This window comes from Bison bison, unplaced genomic scaffold, assembly GCF_000754665.1.
Source record: "Bison bison bison isolate TAMUID 2011002044 unplaced genomic scaffold, Bison_UMD1.0 scf7180017864063, whole genome shotgun sequence".
Lineage (NCBI taxonomy): Eukaryota > Metazoa > Chordata > Mammalia > Artiodactyla > Bovidae > Bison > Bison bison.
Genome location: NW_011494635.1, coordinates 9,717,059 through 9,739,077, shown reverse-complemented (window position 1 = coordinate 9,739,077; position 22,019 = coordinate 9,717,059). Strand labels below are relative to the sequence as shown.

General features: G+C 38.0%; 1 protein-coding gene across 2 annotated transcripts in view; it reads right to left on the bottom strand.

Annotated features, from left to right (window-relative positions):
• Nucleotides 1-22,019, bottom strand: part of MCM8 (minichromosome maintenance complex component 8) — a 47,145-nt gene that overhangs the window by 2,589 nt on the left and 22,537 nt on the right. For both annotated transcript variants that reach the window (XM_010836450.1, XM_010836451.1), the window contains exons 11-17: nt 19,284-19,314; nt 18,610-18,750; nt 15,645-15,786; nt 10,105-10,300; nt 8,179-8,398; nt 7,637-7,846; nt 2,528-2,604 (exon numbers count right to left, since the gene is read on the bottom strand). In XM_010836450.1, the coding sequence (XP_010834752.1) occupies nt 2,528-2,604; nt 7,637-7,846; nt 8,179-8,398; nt 10,105-10,300; nt 15,645-15,786; nt 18,610-18,750; nt 19,284-19,314 (1,017 nt within the window). The remainder of the gene's footprint in view (nt 1-2,527; nt 2,605-7,636; nt 7,847-8,178; nt 8,399-10,104; nt 10,301-15,644; nt 15,787-18,609; nt 18,751-19,283; nt 19,315-22,019) is intronic.

The window sequence follows — 22,019 nt, the reverse complement described above, 5'->3', positions numbered from 1 at the left end:
TGAGTTGCAGTAATGATGGTTAGATAGTAAAGGATACACCTATTTCTCCAGCTCTTGCTGCTTTCTTCTTATTTTCACAATATCATCAAGCAAAGAAATACATAATTCACAGTGAATTTTAGCCAGAAGTCTGAAAGTACCAGTTAGAGATTAGCCATCCTCTCTAGTCCAGCCCTGTTGCTGATTGCCTGCCTTAATTCTCGGCTTATATATAATCTCACAGCCAGGCTCAGAGGCAAAGATGTTATTTAATGAGTTAATTAATCAAATATAAATTGGTCACTAGACAGTAGGCTTCCCATGGCAGAACAAAACAGGTGCAATTCCTGCCCTTAAGGAGCTCATAGGAATGAGTTTAAAGGGTTATTAAAAACACAGCTTCATTTTGTTCCCTGAATAGATAAGAGCCCACATGAAACAGAATAAGCTGTACATACAGGAATGAGTCATCCAAATAAGATTGCAGTAACTAATAAAGCAATTAGATGAATATCTGTATGCCCTAGAAATATAGCATTTTTTAAAATAATTAACTGCTTTATTAGTTGTTGTTGTTGTTTAATCACTAAGTCATGTCCCACTCTTTTGCGACCCCATGGACAGCAGCCCGCCAAGGGAGCCTCATGTACAGGCTCCTCTGTACATGAGATTTCCCAGGAAAGAATACTGGAGTTGGCATTTCCTTCTCCAGGAGATCTTCCCTTCATTAGCAGGTGGATTCTTTACCACTGAGCCACCAGGGAAGCCCATACCATATAATTTACCTTATTCTTATTTCTCATAGAACAGTTGTCACAAATGCTTTAGGCTACTATGTCAATAATAATAGCTAGTATTTACCTTAACTATATTTATTTACCATGCACTGGTTTGATCTCCTTGCATCAAATCAGTCAATCCTAAAAGAAATCAACCCTGAATATTCATTGGAAGGACTGATGCTGAAGCTGAAGCTCCAATACTTTGGCCACCTAATGAGAAGAGCCAACTCACTGTTAAAGACCCTGATGCTGGGAAAGACTGAAGGCAGGAGGAGAAGGGGACAACAGAGTTGCCATGGCAGCTCCAGTTCAGTTCAGTCGCTCAGTCATGTCTGACTCTCTGTGACCCCATGGACTGTGGCACGCCAGGCTTCCCTGTCCATCCATGGCATCCTTCCCTGTCCATCCCTGTCCATGGCAGCTCCAGGTCAGATTTTAAAGCCCAAACTCTGGCAGCAATGCTATACCACTTTTACTCAGAGCTAAAGAGAAACAATTGGTTCTGACTCCAAGCAAGCCCAGAACAGTAGCTCTTAGAGAAAAAAAAAATTACTTAACAAAATAATTTCGTCTTTAAATTAGTATTTTTGCAGCCTCAGATTCCTAACAGACTTATATTTTAAGTACTGTGAGAGCATATTAAGAAGAACTAATTTCTAAATTATGATAAATCCACACAATGAAACACTACAGTTGTGAAAAATAAACGGACACTCTTTAGGCATTGACACGGAATGATTTCAAGATCATTTTCTTAGTGAAAAAACTGAGGTATAGAATGTGTATGCTACCCTTTGTTTATAAAAGGGGAAAAAGAATATACAGATATGGAGTTATAATGTATATTTTATATCTGAAATCACAAAAATTGATTTGTTGTCACTAGGGAAGAGGAAGAACTAGGTAGCTAGTTAACAGTACATGAAGAAACTTTTACCATTAAATACTGTTTGAACTTTGGAATTTTGAGGTATATGAATATAAACCTATTAAAAATTTTTTTAACTGAAATGCCTATCTAAAATAATCAGAATAAGATGTTTTCTCATATGCCACTTCTTAAAAGTTAATATGTGTATAACAGGAAACCAAAAAGCACAAGAAGGAAAAAACAAAGGCATCCATGACCACAAGCAGTTTACCATTTGATGTGTTCTTCTAGGTTAATTGATTTTTTCAAAAACCACAAGTCTAAGGTAGTCATATATTATCAGTTAAAATACAAATTTTTTTCTTTTCTGTCTAAGAACTATGATCTACCAAATGATATAAAATGCAAAGGTCACAGATTAGCAATATTAGTCAAATCCTAATGCATTTACTGATCCCTGAAGCCAGAAATATCACTTCTTAGAATACACTTACCACACATGAAGTATCTCAGAGATTACTCATTGTGGCACTGTGGGACCTGAGATCCCACATGCCTCAGGGTAACCAAGCCTGGAGAGAGTCTATGGGCTACAAGATCCCACATGCTGCAACTAAGAACCAAGGCAGCCAAATAAATATTAAAAAATGACCCAATTTTTAAATTACCCATTCAAAAAACATTTTTTTAACATGTAAAGATTATTTACATAGGAATATTTCAAGCCAGGAAAGTATAATTTGTTCTGAGGAAAATAAGTGATCAAATGTGTTAACTAAAAATAATTTTGTTTGGCCTAATTAAATATATAAATTGAGACAGAATGATGACCGTTTTATTTCATTTGATGAATGTTTTATTTCATTTAAAACAGCATTTAAAAATGTATTCTTACCTGTATTTCATAATTTCAACTATGTCCTCAGCATCTTCTTTAGTTGCTTCCTCTCTCAATTCCAACCTTGCTCGTGCCTTTAAAAGAAAACAACCATCTTTAGATAACAAAAGATAAATATATTTAACATTGAGCAGCTAGAGGATATCTAAGCTTATTTCATTAACTTTACACAAAAACTTCTGTATAGAGAGACTACAATATAAACAGTCAGAATTTTAAAATATTATCAATAGCTTGAATATGACAATTATCACTCTTTTTTTTTTTTAAGTTGAGGGTTAGGTTTTATTTTTATTTTTTATTTTATTTTTTAACTTTACAATATTGTATTGGTTTTGCCATATATCAAAATGAATCCGCCACAGGTATATATGTGTTCCCCATCCTGAACCCTCCTCCCTCCCCATACCATCCCTCTGGGTCGTCCCAGTGCACCAGCCCCAAGCATCCAGTATCGTGCATCAAACCTGGACCGGCGACTCGTATACATGTTTCAATGCCATTCTCCCAAATCATCCCAGAGAGGGATGGTTTGTCAGACACAACTGAGCGACGGAACTGAAATGAACTGAAGGATAATTGGTTTCTGGAATTTTGTTGTTTTCTGTCAAACCTCAACATGAAATTAGCCATAGATATACATATATCCCCTCCCTTTAGAAACTCCCTCCCATCTCTCTCCCCATCCCAACCCTCTAGGTTGATACAGAGCCCATGTTTGAGTTTCCTGAGCCATACAGCAAACTCCCGTTGGCTGTCTATTTTACACATGGTAAGTTTCCATGTTACTCTTTCTATTCATCTCACCCCCTCCACCCCTCTCCTCATGTCCATAAGTATATTTTCTATGTCTGTTTTTCCACTGCTGCCCTGTAAATAAACTCTTTAGTACCATTTTCCTAGATTCCGTATATATGTGTTCAGTCGTTCAGTTGTGTCCAACTCTTTGCAACCCCATGGACCACAGCATGCCAGGCCACCCTGTCCATCACCAACTCCCAGAGTTCACCCAAACTCATGTCTATTGAGTCGGAGATGCCATCAACCATCTCATCCTCTGTCATCCCCTTCTCCTGCCTTCAATCTTTCCCAGCATCAGGGTCTTTTCACATGACTCAGCTCTTCACATCAGGTGGCCAAAGTATTGGAGTTTCAGCTTTAACATCACTCCTTCCAATGAACACTCGGGATTGATCTCCTTTAGAATGGACTGGTTGGATCTCCTTGAATCCAAGGGACTCTCAAGAGTCTTCTCCAACACCACAGTTCAAAAGCATCAATTCTTCAGCGCCCAGCTTTCTTTTTGTCCAACTCACATCCATATATGATTAATGTAAAGACTATAGCCTTGATTAGACAGAACTTTGTTGGCAAAGTAATGTCTCTGCTTTTTAATATGCAGTCTCGGTTGGTCATAACTTTCCAAGGAGTAAGCATCTTTTAATTTCATGGTTGCAGTTACCATCTACAGTGATTTTGGAGCCCCAAAATATAAAGTCAGCCACTGTCTCTCCATCTATTTTGCCATGAAGTGATGGGACTGGATGCCATGATCTTAGTTTTCTGAATGTTGAGCTTTAAGACAACTTTTTCACTTTCCTTGTTCACTTTCATCAAGAGGCTCTTTAGTTCTTCTTCACTTTCTGCCACAAGGGTGGCATCATATGCATTGATATTTCTACCAGCAATCTTGAATCCAGCTTGTGCTTCATCCAGCCCAGCATTTGTCATGATGTACTCTGCATATAAGTTAAATAAGCAGGATGACAATATACAGCCTTGACATACTCCTTTTCCTATTTGGAACCAGTCTGTTCCATGTCCAGTTCTAACTGTTGCTTCCTGACCTGCATACAGATTTCACAGAGGCAGGTCAAGTGGTCTGGTATTCCCATCTCTTTCAGAATTTTCCACAGTTTAAACTACAATATTTATCCTTCTCTTTCTGACTTACTTCGCTCTGTATAATAGGTTCTAGGTTCATCCACCTCATTAGAACTGACTCAGATGTGTTCCTTTTTATGGGTGAGTAATATTCCATTGTGTATATGTACCAAAACTTCTTTATCCATTCATCTGTTGATGGACATCTAGGTTGCTTCCATGATCTAGCTATTGTAAATAGTGCTGCAATGAATAATGGGATACATGTGTATTTTTCAATTTTGGTTTCCTCGGGGTATATGAAAGAAGGCGATGGTACCCCACTCCAGTACTCTTGCCTGGAAAATCCCATGGACAGAGGAGCCTGGTAGGCTGAAGTCCATGAGATCTCAAAGAATTGGACATGACTGAGCGACTTCACTTTCATGCACTGGAGAAGGAAATGGCAACCCACTCCAGTGTTCTTGCCTGGAGAATCCCCGGGACAGGGGAGCCTGGTGGGCTGCCGTCTGTGGGGTCGCACAGGGTCGGACACGACTGAAGCGACTTAGCAGCAGTAGCAGCAGCAGGGTATATGCCTAGGCATGAGACTGCTGGGTCATATGGTGGTTTTATCCCTAGTTCTTTAAGGAATATCCATACCATCTTCCATAGTGGCTATATCAATTTATATTCCTACCAACAGTGCAAGAGAGTTCCTTTTTGTCCACACCTTCTCCAGCATTTATTGTTTGTAGACTTTTTGATGATGGTCATTCTAACCAGTGTGAGGTGATATCACATTGTAATTTTGATTTGCATTTCTCTAATAATGAGCGATGTTAAGCATCTTTTCATGTGTTTGTTAGCCATCTGTATGTCTTCTTTGGAGAAATGTCTGTTTAGATCTTTTTTCCACTTTTTGATTGGGTTGTTTGTTTTTCTGGTATTAAGTTGTATGAGCTGCTTGTATATTTTGGAAATTAATCCTTTGTCAGTTGTTTCATTTGCCATGATTTTTCTCCCATTCTGGGGTCTGTCTTTTTACCCTGTTTATAGTTTCCTTTGCTGTGCAAAAGCTTTTAAGTTTAATTGGGTCCTACTTTGTTACTTTTGTTTTTATTTCCATTACTTTCAGAGGTGGCTCATGGAGGATCTTGCTTTGATTTATGTCATCAAGTGTTCTATGTTTTCCTCTAAGAGTTTTATAGTTTCTGGTCTTATATTTAGGTCTTTAATCCATTTTGAGTTTATCTTTGTGTATGGTGTTAGGAAGTGTTTTAATTTCATTCTTTTACATGTAGCTGTCCAGTTTTCCCAGCATCATTTACTGAAGAGGCTGTCTTTGCCCCACTGTATATTCTTGCCTCCAATTTCTGGGCTTTCTATTTTGTTCCATTGGTCTATATTTCTGTTTTTGTGCCAGTACAATCCTGTCTTGACAACTGTAGGTTTGTAGTATAATCTGAAGTCAGGAAGATTGATTCCTCTTGCTCCATTCTTGTTTCTCAAGACTGCCCTGGCTATTCGGGGTCTTTTGTGTTTCCATATGAATTGGGAAATTTTTTGTTCAAGTTCTGTGAAAAATGCCATTGGTAATTTGATAGGTATGGCACTGAATCTATAGATTGTGTTTGGTAGTATAGTCATTTTCACAATATTGATTCTTCCCACCCAGGAACATGGAATACCTCTCCACCTGTTTATGTCATCTTTGATTTCTTTCATTAGTGTCTTATAATTTTCTGTGTACAGTTCTTTGTCTCCTTAGTAAGTTTATTCCTAGATATTTAATTCTTTTTGTTGCTATGGTGAATGGGATTGATTCCTTAATTGCTTTCTGATTTTTCATTGTTAGTATATAGAAATGCAAGTGATTTCTGTGTAATGATTTAGTATCCTGCAACCTTTGCTAAATTCACTGATTAGCTCTAGTAATTTTCTGATACTATTTTTAGGGTTTTCTATGTAGTGTCATGTCATCTGCAAACAGTGAGAGCTTTATTTCTTCTTTTTTGATCTGGATTCCTTTTCTTTCTTTTTCTTCTCTGATTGCTGTAGCTAGAACTTCCACAACTATGTTGAATAACAGTGGTGAAAGTGGACCTCCTATGCCCATTTTTTGAAGAGTTTTAATCATAAATGGGTGCTGAACTTTGTCAAAGGCTTTTTCTGCATCTACTGAGACAATCATATGGTTTATCACATTGATTGATTTGCATACATTGAAGAATCCTTGCAAACCTGCAATAAACCCAACTTGATCATAGTGTGTAAGTTTTGATGTGTTGCTGAATTCTGTTTGCTAAAATTTTGTTGAGGATTTTTACATCTGTTTTCATTAGTGATAGTGGCCTGTATGTTTCTTTTTTTGTGTTGTCTTTGTCTGGTTTTGGTATCAGGGTGATGGCGGCCTTGTAGAATGAGTTTGGAAGTGTTCCTTCCTCTGCAATTTTTTTGAAAGAATTTTAGAAGAATAGGCATTAGCTCTTCTCTAAATGTTTGATAGAATTCTCCTGTGAAGCCATCTCGTCCTTGGCTTTTGTTTTTTGGGAAATGTTTGATCACAGCTTCAATTTTCAGTGCCTGTAATTGGCTTATTCATAATTTCTATTTCTTCCTTGTTCAGTCTTGGAAGACTGAACTTTTCTAAGAATCCGTCCATTTCTTCCAGGTTATCCATTTTATTGCCATAATAGTTGTTCATAATAGTCTCTTATAATCCTTTGTATTTCTGCATTGTCTGTTCTAACCTCTCCTTTTTCATTTCTAATTTTGTTGACTTGATTCTTTGCTTTTTCTTGATGAGGCTCACTAAAGGCTTGTCAATTTTGTATATCTTCACAAAGAACTAGCTTTTAGTTTTATTTATCTTTAGAAAGAAACTATCGTTTCTTTCATTTCTTTTTCATTTATTTCTACTCTGATCTTTATGATTTCTTCTAATTTTGAGGGCTTTTTTGTTCTTCTTTTTCCAATTGTTTTAGGTATGAAGTTAGGTTGTCTATTTTTCTTATTTCTTGAGGGAGGATTGTATTGCTATAAACTTCCCTCTTAGAACTGCTTTTGCTGCATCCCGTAGGTTTTGAGTTCCATGACCTTTAAAATTTTTTTTTACCTACCTATTTCTAATGTTACCCAGTAGGAAGAAAAGCAAATAATTACACAGAAAATTTAAGAGAAATCTTATAACCCTCTACCCCCTTTCTAAGCCAAAAGAGCAAGAACTTAAAATAAATGAACCTCTGTTAGACGAATCAAAGATTCCAGCTGCCTAGTAGTGATTGGTGAGCTACTTAATCGCTGGCTCTGCTTCCGGAGCTCAAGGTAAAAATTCTGAAGAATTTGAGCAGCTTCTGTGGATAGCCTTGGATAGACATACTGCCTAGAGTAGCCAATGTACTTTCTCAATAACTGGTGGGGAATTGGATCTATTGTTTCTCCAGGAACCACCTAAAACATGATAAAAAAGGCCCAAGATTATAAGGATATGTAGCAAATAAAATCTTTCTGCTAAAATAAATTTTTTAGATAAATATAATATTCTAAAACTATTCTAATACTTAGATAAATATTATATTCTCCAAATAAACCAAACTCTGCAGTTCTAGCTCTTGGTCTAGCTGACTTAGATTATTTCAACTGGACTTTATACAAACTCTAGTATTATAATATAAAAGGTGTTTGCTAAGAAAGTTTACATACTACTGCTCTACAACAAGCAACACACTGAACTCTGACTTTCAAACAAAACTGAACCAAATTATTAAAGAGAAGAAACTTACCTTTAGTCTTTCTGATAGTGGCTTATCAGAAACCACTTCAAGTATAGAAGTATTTGAATCCTGACTATTCATACGAGCTACTGTGGCACTGCTAACAGCTCTCTGCTTTCCAGCCCTTATTGCAATCACATGTTCAGACAGTAAATGATCATGATCTTCATTTGGAGTGTCTAACAGGATAAAGACCAGATCAAATCTGGATAGTAGGGCACTCCCCATTCTAAAGGTATGAAAGAAAGAAGAAACAGTGATTAGAATTAAACAGAAAACCTAGAAAGCTGTTTATTCACTTCTTTACTAATCAAGTTCCATGTAGAACTTAAATAATGAAGCTTTAGGTTAAGGAAACAAGCAATAGCTTCTGGATTCAATTTGCCCACCAACTCCAGAGACATACCAGGTCACATGTACACAGGCTTATATGTACCCATATGTTGAGGATACTTTTTCTCACACCATCAAAACCACTAAATTCTTCTCTATGTTCTATATGACTTCTGATGATTTAGGATTATTGAAATTACAAGCTAGAATGCTTCATGATACATTGAAGATTATCTGGTTGAGAAATTCTTAATCTTTTACATCTTTTGTCTCACCAAAACGCTAAGTCTCTAAAAGCACCTACGCCCATTTAGAAGCAAAAATACCACTTTTTATTAAATATACATCTATATGCCTGTTAGTCATTTTAGTAAAAGTGCTGTGTTCTACTTAATTTTTGAATCTACCAATCACATAACTCCTTTATTTGAGACCAACAAACTGAAATGCAGAATGATTAAAGACTCTGACTAACATTCTAGCGGTACCACTAAAACCAGAATCAAAGTCTCCTGGATCCTTGTTCAAAAGGATCTTTCTGATCTTTCCAATTTAGGACTTTTGTCATTTTACTAAGAAACACTAGTAAGATGGCTTTTTTGGTGCTGGTAGTACAGAAATACCCAGAATCTCAAAGTAAAATTGTGTATTTTACTATGTACCATTTCTACAATTCCCAGGCAGTCCAGTGGTTAAGACTCCACCCTGCCAATGCAGGGGTGAGGGTTTGATCTCTGGTCAGGGACCTAGTAAGATCCAACAAGTAGCAAAAAGATTTTTTAAAAAAAGAAAAAAAGTAGCTATTATTAAATATTATGAAATTAGCATTTTGTTTCCCACTAGAATTTTTAAAGTTCTAAATTTTCATCTGAGGCATCTTTTTGTCTTTTTTTCACTCGTGCATCACTTGAGTCTATTTTCCCCTTCCCAAACATTTTGTTCAACCTGTACACAACAAATTAGAAGAGAAAGCATACTCACATAAAGATATAAACACTGGTTTTGGAAAAAAGTAGGATCACATCACATATACAAATAAGCAGGTAACGTGCTCCTGTCACTTAACAGTAAAGCACAGACATGTTAATTATCAGAGTATATGCAAAGCTACTTTCATTCTTCTAATTGCTGCTTTCCACAGTATAGTCTTACTGTATAGTTCAACCACTTCCCTATCAATGAGCATTTCGTTTCCAGTTTTTGATGGTGATAAACAATGCTGTAAAACCCACCCTGTCAACATATCTTTGTGTATTCTTGTGCCTGTTTCTGTGAATAAAACTCCTAAAAGAAATGGCTGGAACAAACAGAAAATACATTTAAAAGTGATAAACATGCCAAGCTGTCCTTCAAAATCTCAACTATGTATGTGAGGCCCCATTTCCCCACTCCATTGAAAATAATGATTAATATTTAAAATGTTTGCCAATCTGGTAGATGTCAATAGCACTTCATCGCTTTAATGGAGTGTTCTAACACATTTTTGTACATTTATTGGAAACTTGCAACCTCTGTAAAATATCCATATGTATGTCCACAGTTATCTTTTTCATACCTATAGGGATTCAATATATTAAAGTATAAATATTTGAAGAGACTTACTTTAAATTCTCAGAAACTGTTTTGGCTTTATTGTAGTGTCCTCCAACTGGATTTGCAGCAGCAATGATGGAAGTTCTTGCAGGGAGGCTACAAACCATGCCAGCCTTTGCAAGACTAATACTTTGCTGTTCCATGGCTTCTAACAAGGCTTGATGTTGATTCCCCATTTTATCAAATTCATCTATTCCACAGATACCTGCAACCACAGTAAAGTAATTCAGACAAAAATTTTTCCTTTGGTCAAGTTTCAAACCTAACAGGAAAGAAATTATTCCACAATAAAGCATATTTCCAAAAGTTTCCAACAGTTAAAATTATGAAGTGTCATACAGTCCAAAATTTGTACTTGATTTACAGCAAATAAAATATTGGTCTTATTTAACTGTTATTTAATTAGCATTTTCCACAGGCAAAGCACTACATGTGAGGGTTACAACAATGAAGATACGAGAGTAACCCTCAAAAAGCTTAAAGAGTTATATCTGAATAGATGAGGTAAGTATATACACATTCAAGATAGTGTATTTTAACAACTATAATAGATATGCATCATCATATGAATTTTCTGGGGGTGGGGTGGGATTAAAAGAGGAAGGGGAATCTGGAAAGGTTTCAAGAAAAAGGTGCTATACGAGCTGGGTCTTTGGGAACAGTGGGCAGCATGATTTGGGAAGGAACACATGGGCTCTAAAGCCAGAAGACTGGAGTGCAGGTCTCAGCAATACCCGGTGTTGACTATAAAACCGTACAGTTAATTGTACACTCAAACTCTTTAAATATGAAGACCCACCACTGAATGAAGGCATTTTATGTGCCAGATGTATTTTACATCTAATCCACAGGTTATCGGAGGCCCTCTAACGTTATCTTGTAATATTTTTCCTCTCTTCCTCTTCATACCATGATAATTTGGTGGTCATGCCCCAAGGGCTTTGCTATGGTTAAACCTTTGTATACCTACTCTATGACTAGTCAGTGCACACCTCTCTGGAACTGATGGTATTATTGGAAATTCTCGAGATTAGTAGTATAGTTCCTCAGAGGTGGGGATAGGGTAGGAACAAAGTCAGGCTACCTCTTTCCCACTTTTCAAAGTATAAAGCAGGAGCTGGCAAACTTTTCCTATAAACGGGCAGATGAAATTTTGATGTTTTGTGGGCCACATACAGTCTTGTCACATACTCTTGGGTTTTTTGTTTGTTCTTTACAGTCCTTTAAAATGGCTTGTGCCCACACGCCACAACTACTGAAACCCACATACCCTGTGCTCTGCAACAAGAGAAACCACCGCAATGAGAAGCCCTCACACCGCAACTAAAATGTAGCCCCTGCTTGCTGCAACTAGAGAAAGCCCTCAGGAAGCAATGAAGACCCAATGCAGCCACAAAAAAAAAAGTAAAAAAGGATTAAAAAAAAATAGCTTGTGGACTACACTAAAACAGGCTGAAGGGTGGGTTGATCTGTGGACTGAAGTTTGCCAGTCACTGGTTTTAAAGCATAAAGTTTAAATTATGAACATTTTAAGCTCTTTCTAGTCTGTCTACAATTGATATATCTTGTTACTTGTTTTCAAACAATTTTTTGGTCATTTCATCAGATATTGAAGAAGGGAAATATAAAACAGCTCTATTTCTCATTTTTTCCCCTGAAAGTCTTCAGTAAAAATTTTAGTAGGATCCTATTTATCATTTGGTAGGATTATATTTGTTTCTAGAATCTGGTCTCTGTTGACTAATATTCTTTTGTATTTTAACAGTTATATATATATATATAGTTAACCGTGATATTTTTACCATCATAATGCTTGGCTTATCTACATAGATTTGAAAGAGATGCGCATGGAATTTTAACACTCTGCATCTTAAATCCCACTAGCGATCTGCACAGCTAAACACTGTATCACCTTCAACTTCTTTTTTAATGGAAGATCTGACAGTTTAACAAAGTGTGAAAGTGTTAGTTCTTCAGTTGTCTGACTCTTTGCAACCCTGTGGACTGTAGCGCACTATGCTCTTCTGTCCATGGAATTTCCAGGAAAAATACTGGAGTGGGTTGCTATTTCCTTCTCCAGGAGGTTTTCCTGATCCAGGGATCAAACCTAGGTATCCTGTATTGTAGATACATTCTTTACCATCTGAGTAACCTCTTCCTGTTTCTTATTTTCTTCACCTGCTAACTTAGTAAAAATAGTCACTTCTAATGAGCTATACAATAACCAGAGAAATGCTTTAGAATTTATGAATTCATCAAATACTTACTAAATGCTTTTTATAAGAAGAGGTGGCAAGAATACACAAAAGAATTATACAAAAAAGGTCTTAATAACCTGGATAACCATGATGGTATTATCACTCACCTACAGCCAGACATCCTGGAGTGTGAAGTCAAGCAGGCCTTAGAAAGAATTACTAAAACAAGGCTAGTGGAGTTGATGGAATTCCAGCTGAGCTGTTTCAAAGCCTAAAAGATGATGCTGTTACAGTGCTGCACTCAATATGTCAGCAAATTTGGAAATCTCAGCAGTGGCCACAGGACTGGAAAAGGTCAGTTTTCATTCCAACCCCAAAGAAGGTCAATGCCAAAGAATGTTCAAACTATCATACAATTGCCTTCATTTCACTTGCTAGCAAAGTTATGCTCAAACTCCTTCAAGCTAGGCTTCAGCAGTATGTAAACTGAGAACTTCCAGATGTACAAGCTGGATTTAGAAAAGGCAGAGGAGCCAGAGATCAAACTGTCAATATTCTTGGACCATGGAAACATTCTTGGACCATGGAAAAAGAGAGTTCCACAAAAACATTTATTTCTGCTTCACTGACTTAGCTAAAGCCTTTGATTGTGTGGATTACAACAAAATGTGGAAAATTCTTAAAGAGATGGGAATACTAGACCAATTTACCTGTCTCCTAAGAAACCAGTATGCATGTCAAGAAGCAACAGTTAGAACCAAACACAGAACAATGAACTGGTTCAAAATTGGGAAAGGAGTACAAGACAACTGTACACTATCACCCTGCTTATTTAACTTATGTGTAGAGTATATAATGTGAAATGCCAGGCTGGATGATTCACAAGCTGGAATCAAGATTCCTGGGAGAAATATCAGCAACCTCAAGATATGTGGATGAAACCACTCCAATGACAGAAAGTGAAAAGGAACTAAAGAGCCTCCTGATGAGAGTGAAAGAGGAGAGTGAAAAAGCCAGCTTAAAACTCAAGATTCAAAAAACTAAGATCATGGCATCTGGTCCCATCATTTCATGGCAAATAGAAGGGGAAAAAGTAGAAGCAGTGACAGATTTTAGGGCTTCCTTGGTGGCTCAGATAATAAAGAACCTGCTTGCCAATGCAGGAGACCTAAGAGACATGGGTTCAATCCCTGGGTCTGGAAGATCCCTGGAGAAGGAAATGGCAACCCACTCTAGTACTCTTGCATGGAGAATCCCATGGACAGAAGAGCCTGGCAGGCTACAGTCTGTGGGGTCACTAATAGTCAGACCCAAATGAGCAACTAACACACACACACACACACACACACACACACACACACACAGTGACAGATTTTATTTCCTGGGGCTCCAAAGTCACTGCAGACTATAACTGCAGCCATGAAAGTAAAAGATGCTTGCTCCTTGGAAGGAAAGCTATGACAAACCTAGACAGTGTATTAAAAAGCAAAGACATCACTTTGCCAACAAAGGCTTGTATAGTCAAAGCTATTGTTTTTCCAGTAGTCATGTACAGATGTGAGAGCTGGAACATAAAGAAAGCTGAATGCCAAAGAATTGCTACTTTCAAACTGTGGTGCTATAGAAGACTCCTGAGGGTCCCTTGGACTGCAAGGAGATCAAACTCCTTCATTGGAAGGACTGTTGCTGAAGCTCCAAAACTCTGGCCACCTAATGCAAAGAGCTGATGCTGGGATTGAAGGCAGGAGAAGTGGGCGGCAGAGGATAAGGTGGTTAGATAGCATCACCAATTCAGTGGACATGAATTTAAGCAAACTCCTGGAGACAGTGGAAGACAGAGGAGCCCAGCATGCTGCAGTCCATGGGGTAGCAAATAATTGGACATGACTTATCGACTAAACAACAACACTGTATTCTAGGCATGTGGATATAACACTGCAAAGACAAAATTGTCAGTCCTTGTTGTGAAGGTTACATTCTGTTCAGTGTTGGAGGCAGACAATTAAAAACGTGCTCTGGCAAGAGACGTAGAGTAGGATAAGGCGAACAGGGTCAGTGGGGGTGGGGATTACAGTGTAAAATGTGTTGTTAAGGGAAGGTCACACTGGGGTCTTTTGAACAAAAAATTGAAAGAGCCCTGCAGACTATCTGGAGTAAGAAGGTTCCGAAGTACAAAGGCTGCAATGTGGGAACATGACATGCCTGGAGTGCTGGTGCTATACTTCGAGGTATAGCAAGGAGGCCTATGTAGCTGGGGAAGAGGAATAAGAGTGAAGAAACGGGCAGATAATGAGGCAAAAGAGGTGATTAAAGGCCAGAATATGAAATGGTGATTAAAGGGCATCTGTGTCAATATCAAACCTGGCTTTCACCAAGTAAGATGGGAAGGCACTGAAGGGTTTTGAACAGAAGAACAATGTGATCTAAGTTTTAATGGGATTGCTCTGCCTTGTTACAAACAATAGAGCAAGGGTGGTCACAGGCATGCCAACTAGATCACAGTAATAATCCATGTGAGAGATGATGGTGCAGCAGCAGTGGATAAGTGGTATCCAGAAGGTAGAGCAAACAAAGTCTGCTGACAGCCTGGATGTGAGGTATGAGAAAAAAATCAAGAATGTCTTCATGTTTCCTGATATAAGCAAATAGCAGGATGGAACTGTCATTTACTGAGAGGGGAAGATGAAGATTTTGGCTTTGGACATGCTAGGTTTGAGAAAGTTGCAGAGATACTGCATAGGCAAAGGGATATATATGCCTGGAGTTCAAGGGAGAAGAAACATAAATCTGGAAAACTTCAGCATATAGGTAGGTGAAGAGCCATGAAACTAGATAAAATAACCAAGCAGATAAGTACAGGCTGAGAAGAAAATACTACAAAAACTAAGTACTCTGAGGAGCCAACCAGTTAAGAGGCTGGGGAGATGAAGAACAAGTAAAGACAGACGCAACAGTGAGTAAAGTAAGAAGAAAATCAGAAGAGCGCAGTGTCCTAGAAACCAAGGAGATAAAGTATTCCATTGATGCAGTGATCAGCTATGCCAAACATGGCTGACAGTTACTGGATTTAGAAATGTGACATTGCTGGCAAACTGGAAGGAATGATCTCAGCTGGACTAGAATCTGGGTACACACTGCCTGACACATACATAGGTATGTTTTCCCAATAGGGTTAAAACATCACAAAGAGAAACAGGCAGCAGAGCCCAACTGTTGATCTCTTCCTGCTGAGCCTTCCAACTAGATGTCTTATAAATGACTCTTGGAACAGAATGTAAAGAAAGTAATTGAAAAAGAAAAGACTTTTAAAAAGCCCCAGAATTATTATTATTATCTGCTTTGGCCTCTTACCTTGATCACCAAGTACTAGGGCACCAGCTTCCAAAGCAAAATCTCCAGAGGAACTATCTTTTGAAAGAGTTACAGTCAAACCAGAGGTGGTTGTGGTATTACCACAAACATACACGCCACGTGGAGCAACACTGCATACTGCCTAATGAAATGGAGAGTTTAAAAGAATCAAAGTAAAAGGGAAATAATACAGTAGTGGCTCACAAACATTAGCTATATGCCAGTCATTCTTCTAAAAGCTTTCCCATACAATCTTCACCACCACAGTAAGAGTATTATACAGTATTATACACAGTACTATACACCTGTTACTGATGTAGAACTAAGGTCTGAATAGAGTAACTCACACAGCTATGAAGGTGTGAGGTTAGGATTAAATCAAACCCATGCAGGCTGATTCTAGTCTGTGGTCATGTGAATACACAATTGCAATTTATGCTTCAAGTTAAAATAGCAAATATATAAGTATTAATTTTAGTTTCAGAAACCCCAGTGCTTCTTTAAACACCAGGTAATAAAATGGCTTAATAGTGTTCACCATGAAACAAGGTAACAGTACACAGAAAAGTAGTTAAGTAGTGCAAGAGCTAAAAGCATGGACCTCTGGAGGCAGGTAGATCTGTTTAAACAGGTCTTGGCTCTATCTTGTACCTACTGGTGGTGCTACTCTCGAACCTCTCTTGAAACCTCAGCTTCCTTCGGTTTTATTACACACTGCCTTGAGGGTTAAATGAGATCATATACGCAGACTTAACCTGGTACATGGCATATATGTGCCTCATGCAAGGCCACTGTACACCTCTGTGCACCTCACAGCCCTAGTAGGCAGTGCTTACCCTCCTATGTCAATAGTGTGCTCTGGACTGATGTAGCACACACCTAAGGGAAGCTTTGGTGCCTAGCTAAATAAATGGAAGCTATCATTATTTTTGTTACTTGTAATTCCTTAGTTGTTAGTTTGAGAATATGTTGGCTTACTAAATGGTCAGAGGAAAATAGTTTAAAAATATAAATGACTCATAACTGTTCAGTTCAGTTCAGTCGCTCAGTCGTGTCTGACTCTGTGACCCCATGAACCACAGCACACCAGGCGTCCCTGTCCATCACCAACTCCCGGAGTTTACCCAAACTCATGTCCATTGAATCGGTGATGCCATCCAACCATCTCATCCTCTGTCGTCCCCTTCTCCTCCTGCCCTCAGTCTTTCCCAGCATCAGGGTCTTTCCCAATGAGTCAGCTCTTCGCATCAGGTGGCCAAAGTATTGGAGTCTCAGCTTCAACACCAGTCCTTCCAATGAACACCCAGGACTGATATCCTTTAGGATGGACTGGCTGGATCTCCTGGCAGTCCAAGGGACTCTCAAGAGTCTTCTCCATCATAACTGTTAGTATTAGCCTAATTTTTAAAAACTTTGGCTTACTGGGGCTAGCAGACTTAAATGAAATTCAGATTCCCACACACACTTTTACCCGCATACCTTACCTAAGTATACTGTTTTCATTTTTACCATCTACTCTGTTTCACCTATAACTGGATACTCTGTGTCTCAGTTATCAGGCTTGCAGCAAGGGTTCAGAACAGAATAAAAACAAGTTGGCCCAACTGGCCAAAACAAAATATGAAAACACAGGATTTAAAAAATATCAGATTAGAAATTAAAATAACTGATTTTTTGAAGTATACTTTTTATTTAAATATAATGTACATAATTATAGTACATATAACTGTACAGTTCAACAAATTTCCATGCAACTGACACCCATATCAAGAAACAACATAACTAGCATTCCCAAAGTCCCTTTCTAGGCACCACCCAGTTAGCTTGTAACACAATAAACTAGTTGTGATTTATATGAAACTTTAAATGAATAGAAAAAAAAAAATAACTAATTTAACACTCAGCCATAGGGAATAATGACCCTGATGGACAGGTTATTAATACAATGAGGAGACCAGAGTTTTCAATTCTGGCTGCACTTCAGAATCACCTGTGGTTATAAACGTATAGATGCTAAGATCCTTAACCAAGAGATTCTTAATTCTTAATACTGGGGAAGGCCACAGTATTTTCAAAAAGCTCCAAAGCTGATAGTGATAGGGTTCCTAACCATTCTTACATTGGCTTGGCAGGTGTCACTCCAAGCACAAGCATTCCAAAGGCTGCACCTTCTAGGGCAGCACGGGGAGAACTACTAGGCTCTGATGGGCAGAGCTAGAATCTTGGGGACCAACAACATATTGGTCATGGGAATTTCCCTGTTTTAGACTCAGAGAGAAGCAGTGGAGATGGATGTGATTGACCTCTATCAGACTATTCTTAAAGCCGAATTCAGTGTTTATGTAGTTGCATAAAGAAATATTGGGTGAGCCTGCTTTACTTTCTTGAACTATTCTATTCATAGGTAAGGTCACAACAATAAAGACTAGTATAGCAATGCTGCATACAAAAAATGGTTAGAGGGACTTCCCTGGTGGTCCAGTGGCTAAGACTTCATCCTCCCAATGCAGGGCAGGGGGGGCCCCAAGTTAAATTCTTGGTCAAGGAACTGGATCCTGCCTGCTGCATCTAAAGATCCCACATACCCCAGTGAAAACCGAAGACCCTGAATGTCACAACTAAGACCCAGTACAGCCAAATAAATAAATAAATATTTTTGAAAATAAAGAAATTGTATTTTTTTTTTAAATAAAAAAAAATAGGGGTTAGGGAAATGGTTAATATTTTACAATAGTTGACATCTTAACAGAGCAGTATGCTTGTACAGCCTGTGTGACAGGAGACTGGCTCAATGTGAAAGGATGGTCAGATACAAGTTACTCACACAAACCCCCAACTCACTCACACTATTTGACAAATGATATCCTCTGGAATACAAATACCCCATGTTTTAGGAAAATTCATTTGTGAATTATTCATGCATTTTATAAGCAAAAGGTCAAATCCTAAATGTCTGATTTCTTACCTGTAGCATCTGACTTTTTCCCAAGCCTGGGTCTCCAACAACAAGGACATGGGGATCTCCTCGAATTGGAATTCTGTTTTTGTCATCTGCATATTTCTGGCTTCCTCCAAAGAGTGCTAATGCCAAACCTGCTTTAACAAGCTCAAAAGTGAAAGAAGAGAGAGAAAAAACAAGAAAGAAAAACAAAGATGACTAGCAAAAGGGGTGCTCCTCCTATATTTAAAACATTTGTGTGGGGATTTTTTTTTAAAAAAACATGACTGCATTTTGCTTTTCTCTTTTCCTAAGAAAAGTCTAAAAATACACTTCTTTAATGTAAATGATTAGAAAGCATATAAAATAAGGTATCGTAAAAGTCACCAAGTAAAGACCTACCTTGCCAGGCATTGAATCCATTCCACAAACCTGAGAAGTATTGGTTAGTTTCTGCTTTGCCATCTACTGTGTCCAGAGTCACTTTAAAAAAAGTCCATTCCTACTAACTCTAATTGGTAGGAAGTTCTATCTTATAAGGAACTGTGGTTTCTCTCTCACATCATTCATTTATGGAGAATAATGATTCATATTAAACTATGAATAACTAGCCAACAGAAATTACTATTTTTTGTAAAATCTTAATATTCTATTTTTGCTAAATTTATGTATTTTTGAGTAAAATGAAGTAAAATACTTACTTCATGACCAAAAATGACAGGGCAAAGCGAGCTGAAAAACAGAATACAATTCATAAATTCTAACTCACATTTTCAGGTGATAAAGAAGATCTACTTTACAATCTGCTTAATTTACTTTACTTAGTACCAAACAGCTCAAGAAACTTTATTCTAACAATAAATTTATCAAAATTCTTGATGAATCTATAAAGGGAAGAATACTTTAGAAATTGTGTCTATGTAAGGGAGACAGGGTACTTACAAAGCATTTACATTACTAGCCTTTAAAACGCATCATAGGGACTTCCCTGACAGTTCAGTGGTTAAGATACTGCATCAGGGGTTTGATCCCTGGTTAGGGAACTAAGATTCTGCATGCAGTGTAGCACGGCAAAAAAAAAAAAAAAATTATAATCTGTGTTATGATTATGGGTTATTTTGCACCCTAATACTTTAGGGTAAAGAATTATCTTTTATATGAATAGACATCTTTAGACCTGTGTAGCCAAGTCATTGAAAGAAGGAGACTAAAGGGTGAACTGAATACACAATATTTAAAGAAAGAATAAAATTTCATTTTTTCAGTTGAAAGAATCAGAATAAATAAGGTCATATATTAACATATCAAGTATTATATTTAATATAAAGAAGTATCTCACATCTGTCAGTTGTATAAACAGGAACAAAAAGGACAGGGTGGGAGACATACAATCAGGAATAAACTCTGAATCATTTTCTCTCTGTTAATATATGTAAACACAAAGTTGGTATCCTGCCATATCCCCTTGGCAAATATTGTTCAGCATGCTCCTGCAGATCACTGCTCACCTCCTACCAAGCAACTGCATCTGTGTGCCAAAAGGCTTTCTACGGCTGCAGAAGCATTAGCAGCAGGCAGGCTGGGCAGAACACAAGTGCTGGCATGTCTAATATTCTCAGGAGCAGCTCCAAATCTAGACCCTTAAATGGAAAAATACTGAGGCTAGGTCTTTAGTCAAGTGTCCCAGAGGCCTCAGAAAAGATTAAGCCTTCATTAAGGCACCAGACACTGATTGCCTCCCTTCTCTGTCTCACTTTCTCATTCCCTTCTCAGTATTTCTGGGGATTATCTCCCAGTAAACCACACTTATGCAAATCATTGTTTCTGAAGGAACCTAAACTAAAACAGCCTTCTATTTGTCTTCTCCATTCTCTTCTCAAAGGCTTCCATTTGTTAATCTAGCAAGGGTTGACAAGGAGATCCAACCAGTCCATCTTAAAGGAGATCAGTCGTGAATATTCATTGGAAGGACAGGTGTTGAAGTTGAAACTCCAATACTTTGGCCACCTGATGTGAAGAGTTGACTCATTGGAAAAGACCCTGATGCTGGGAAAGATTGAAGGCAGGAGGAGAAGGGGACAACAGAGGATGAGATGGTTGGATGGCATCACCAACTCAATGGACATGGGTTTGAGTGGACTCTGGGAGTTGGTGATGGACAGAGAGGCCTGGCGTGCTGTGGTTCAAGGAGTAGCAAAGAGTCGGACATGACTGAGCAACTGAACTGAACTGAACTGAAGGGGTGACAACATTTTTCATAAAGGGCCAGAAAATAAATAGTTTCACTTTTACTGTCTAGGTCCTAACTACCCAACTTTCATTAAAGCAACAATCAATAATTTGCAAATTAATGGGTAGGGCTGTGTTCTAATAAAACTTTATTTACCAAAATAGGCAGCTTTCCTAGTTTGCCAATCCCTGCAAGATTAACAAATGGAGAGCCATGAAAAATTCTAAATTTAGAACTAAAAGGTAAAAGCAAACTGTAGGAAGGAAACCCAAGTTTTTCATACTAACATACGTACTTCATTAAGTATGGCAGAAAAAAGGACCACCGCACATGTTCATTGTTATTTTAATTGGTAAGAGGTACCAAAGAGGTGTTTTGGTCCTCAACCAGGGAGTTCCGTGGCCACCTGCTACAGACCACTCACCACTCCACCACTTACCACCAGATCACCGGAGTCTCCCTAGGTCAGGGCACCCTATCTATCAGGATGGGTTTGGATGGCTATCTATTCAAAGGATATCTTTGAGGGTTTAAGAACAAAAAACCCTCAAGGAATCTATTCTTTTCCCAACTTGCTAATTAACATATTACAGGCAGAAAGAAAAAAGTGTCAAATTCTCCTAGAGCCCAAAGGCTAAATGACAAGATCTATTTTTCTAATACAATGCACTTCAAAATCTCAGTTCCTTACCTCTGTTTGGTACATCTACTATCTAGTCTCTCATTTTCTATTTCTTCAAAATTATCCAAAAAACTGCCAAAATAACAGCACATTGTGTTAACCATGTTAAGGATATAATGAAATCTCATTTAATCTTTAGAACAACATTCTGAGGCAGGTGTTATTATTTCTACTTTAGAAGATAAAAATGAAGGAGAAATTAAATGCCCCAGATTACAACCGGAAGTGGCTGAAGCAAGATTCTAACTTAGGTTTCAGATCAGATCAGTCACTCAGTCATGTCCGACTCTTTGGGACCCCATGAATCGCAGCACGCCAGGCCTCCCTGTCCATCACCAACTCCCGGAGTTCACTCAGACTCACGTCCATTGAGTCAGTGATGCCATTCAGCCATCTCATCCTCTGTCGTCCCCTTCTCCTCCTGTCCCCAATCCCTCCCAGCATCAGAGTGTTTTCCAATGAGTCAACTCTTCGCATGAAGTGGCCAAAGTACTAGAGTTTCAGCTTTAGCATCATTCCTTCCAA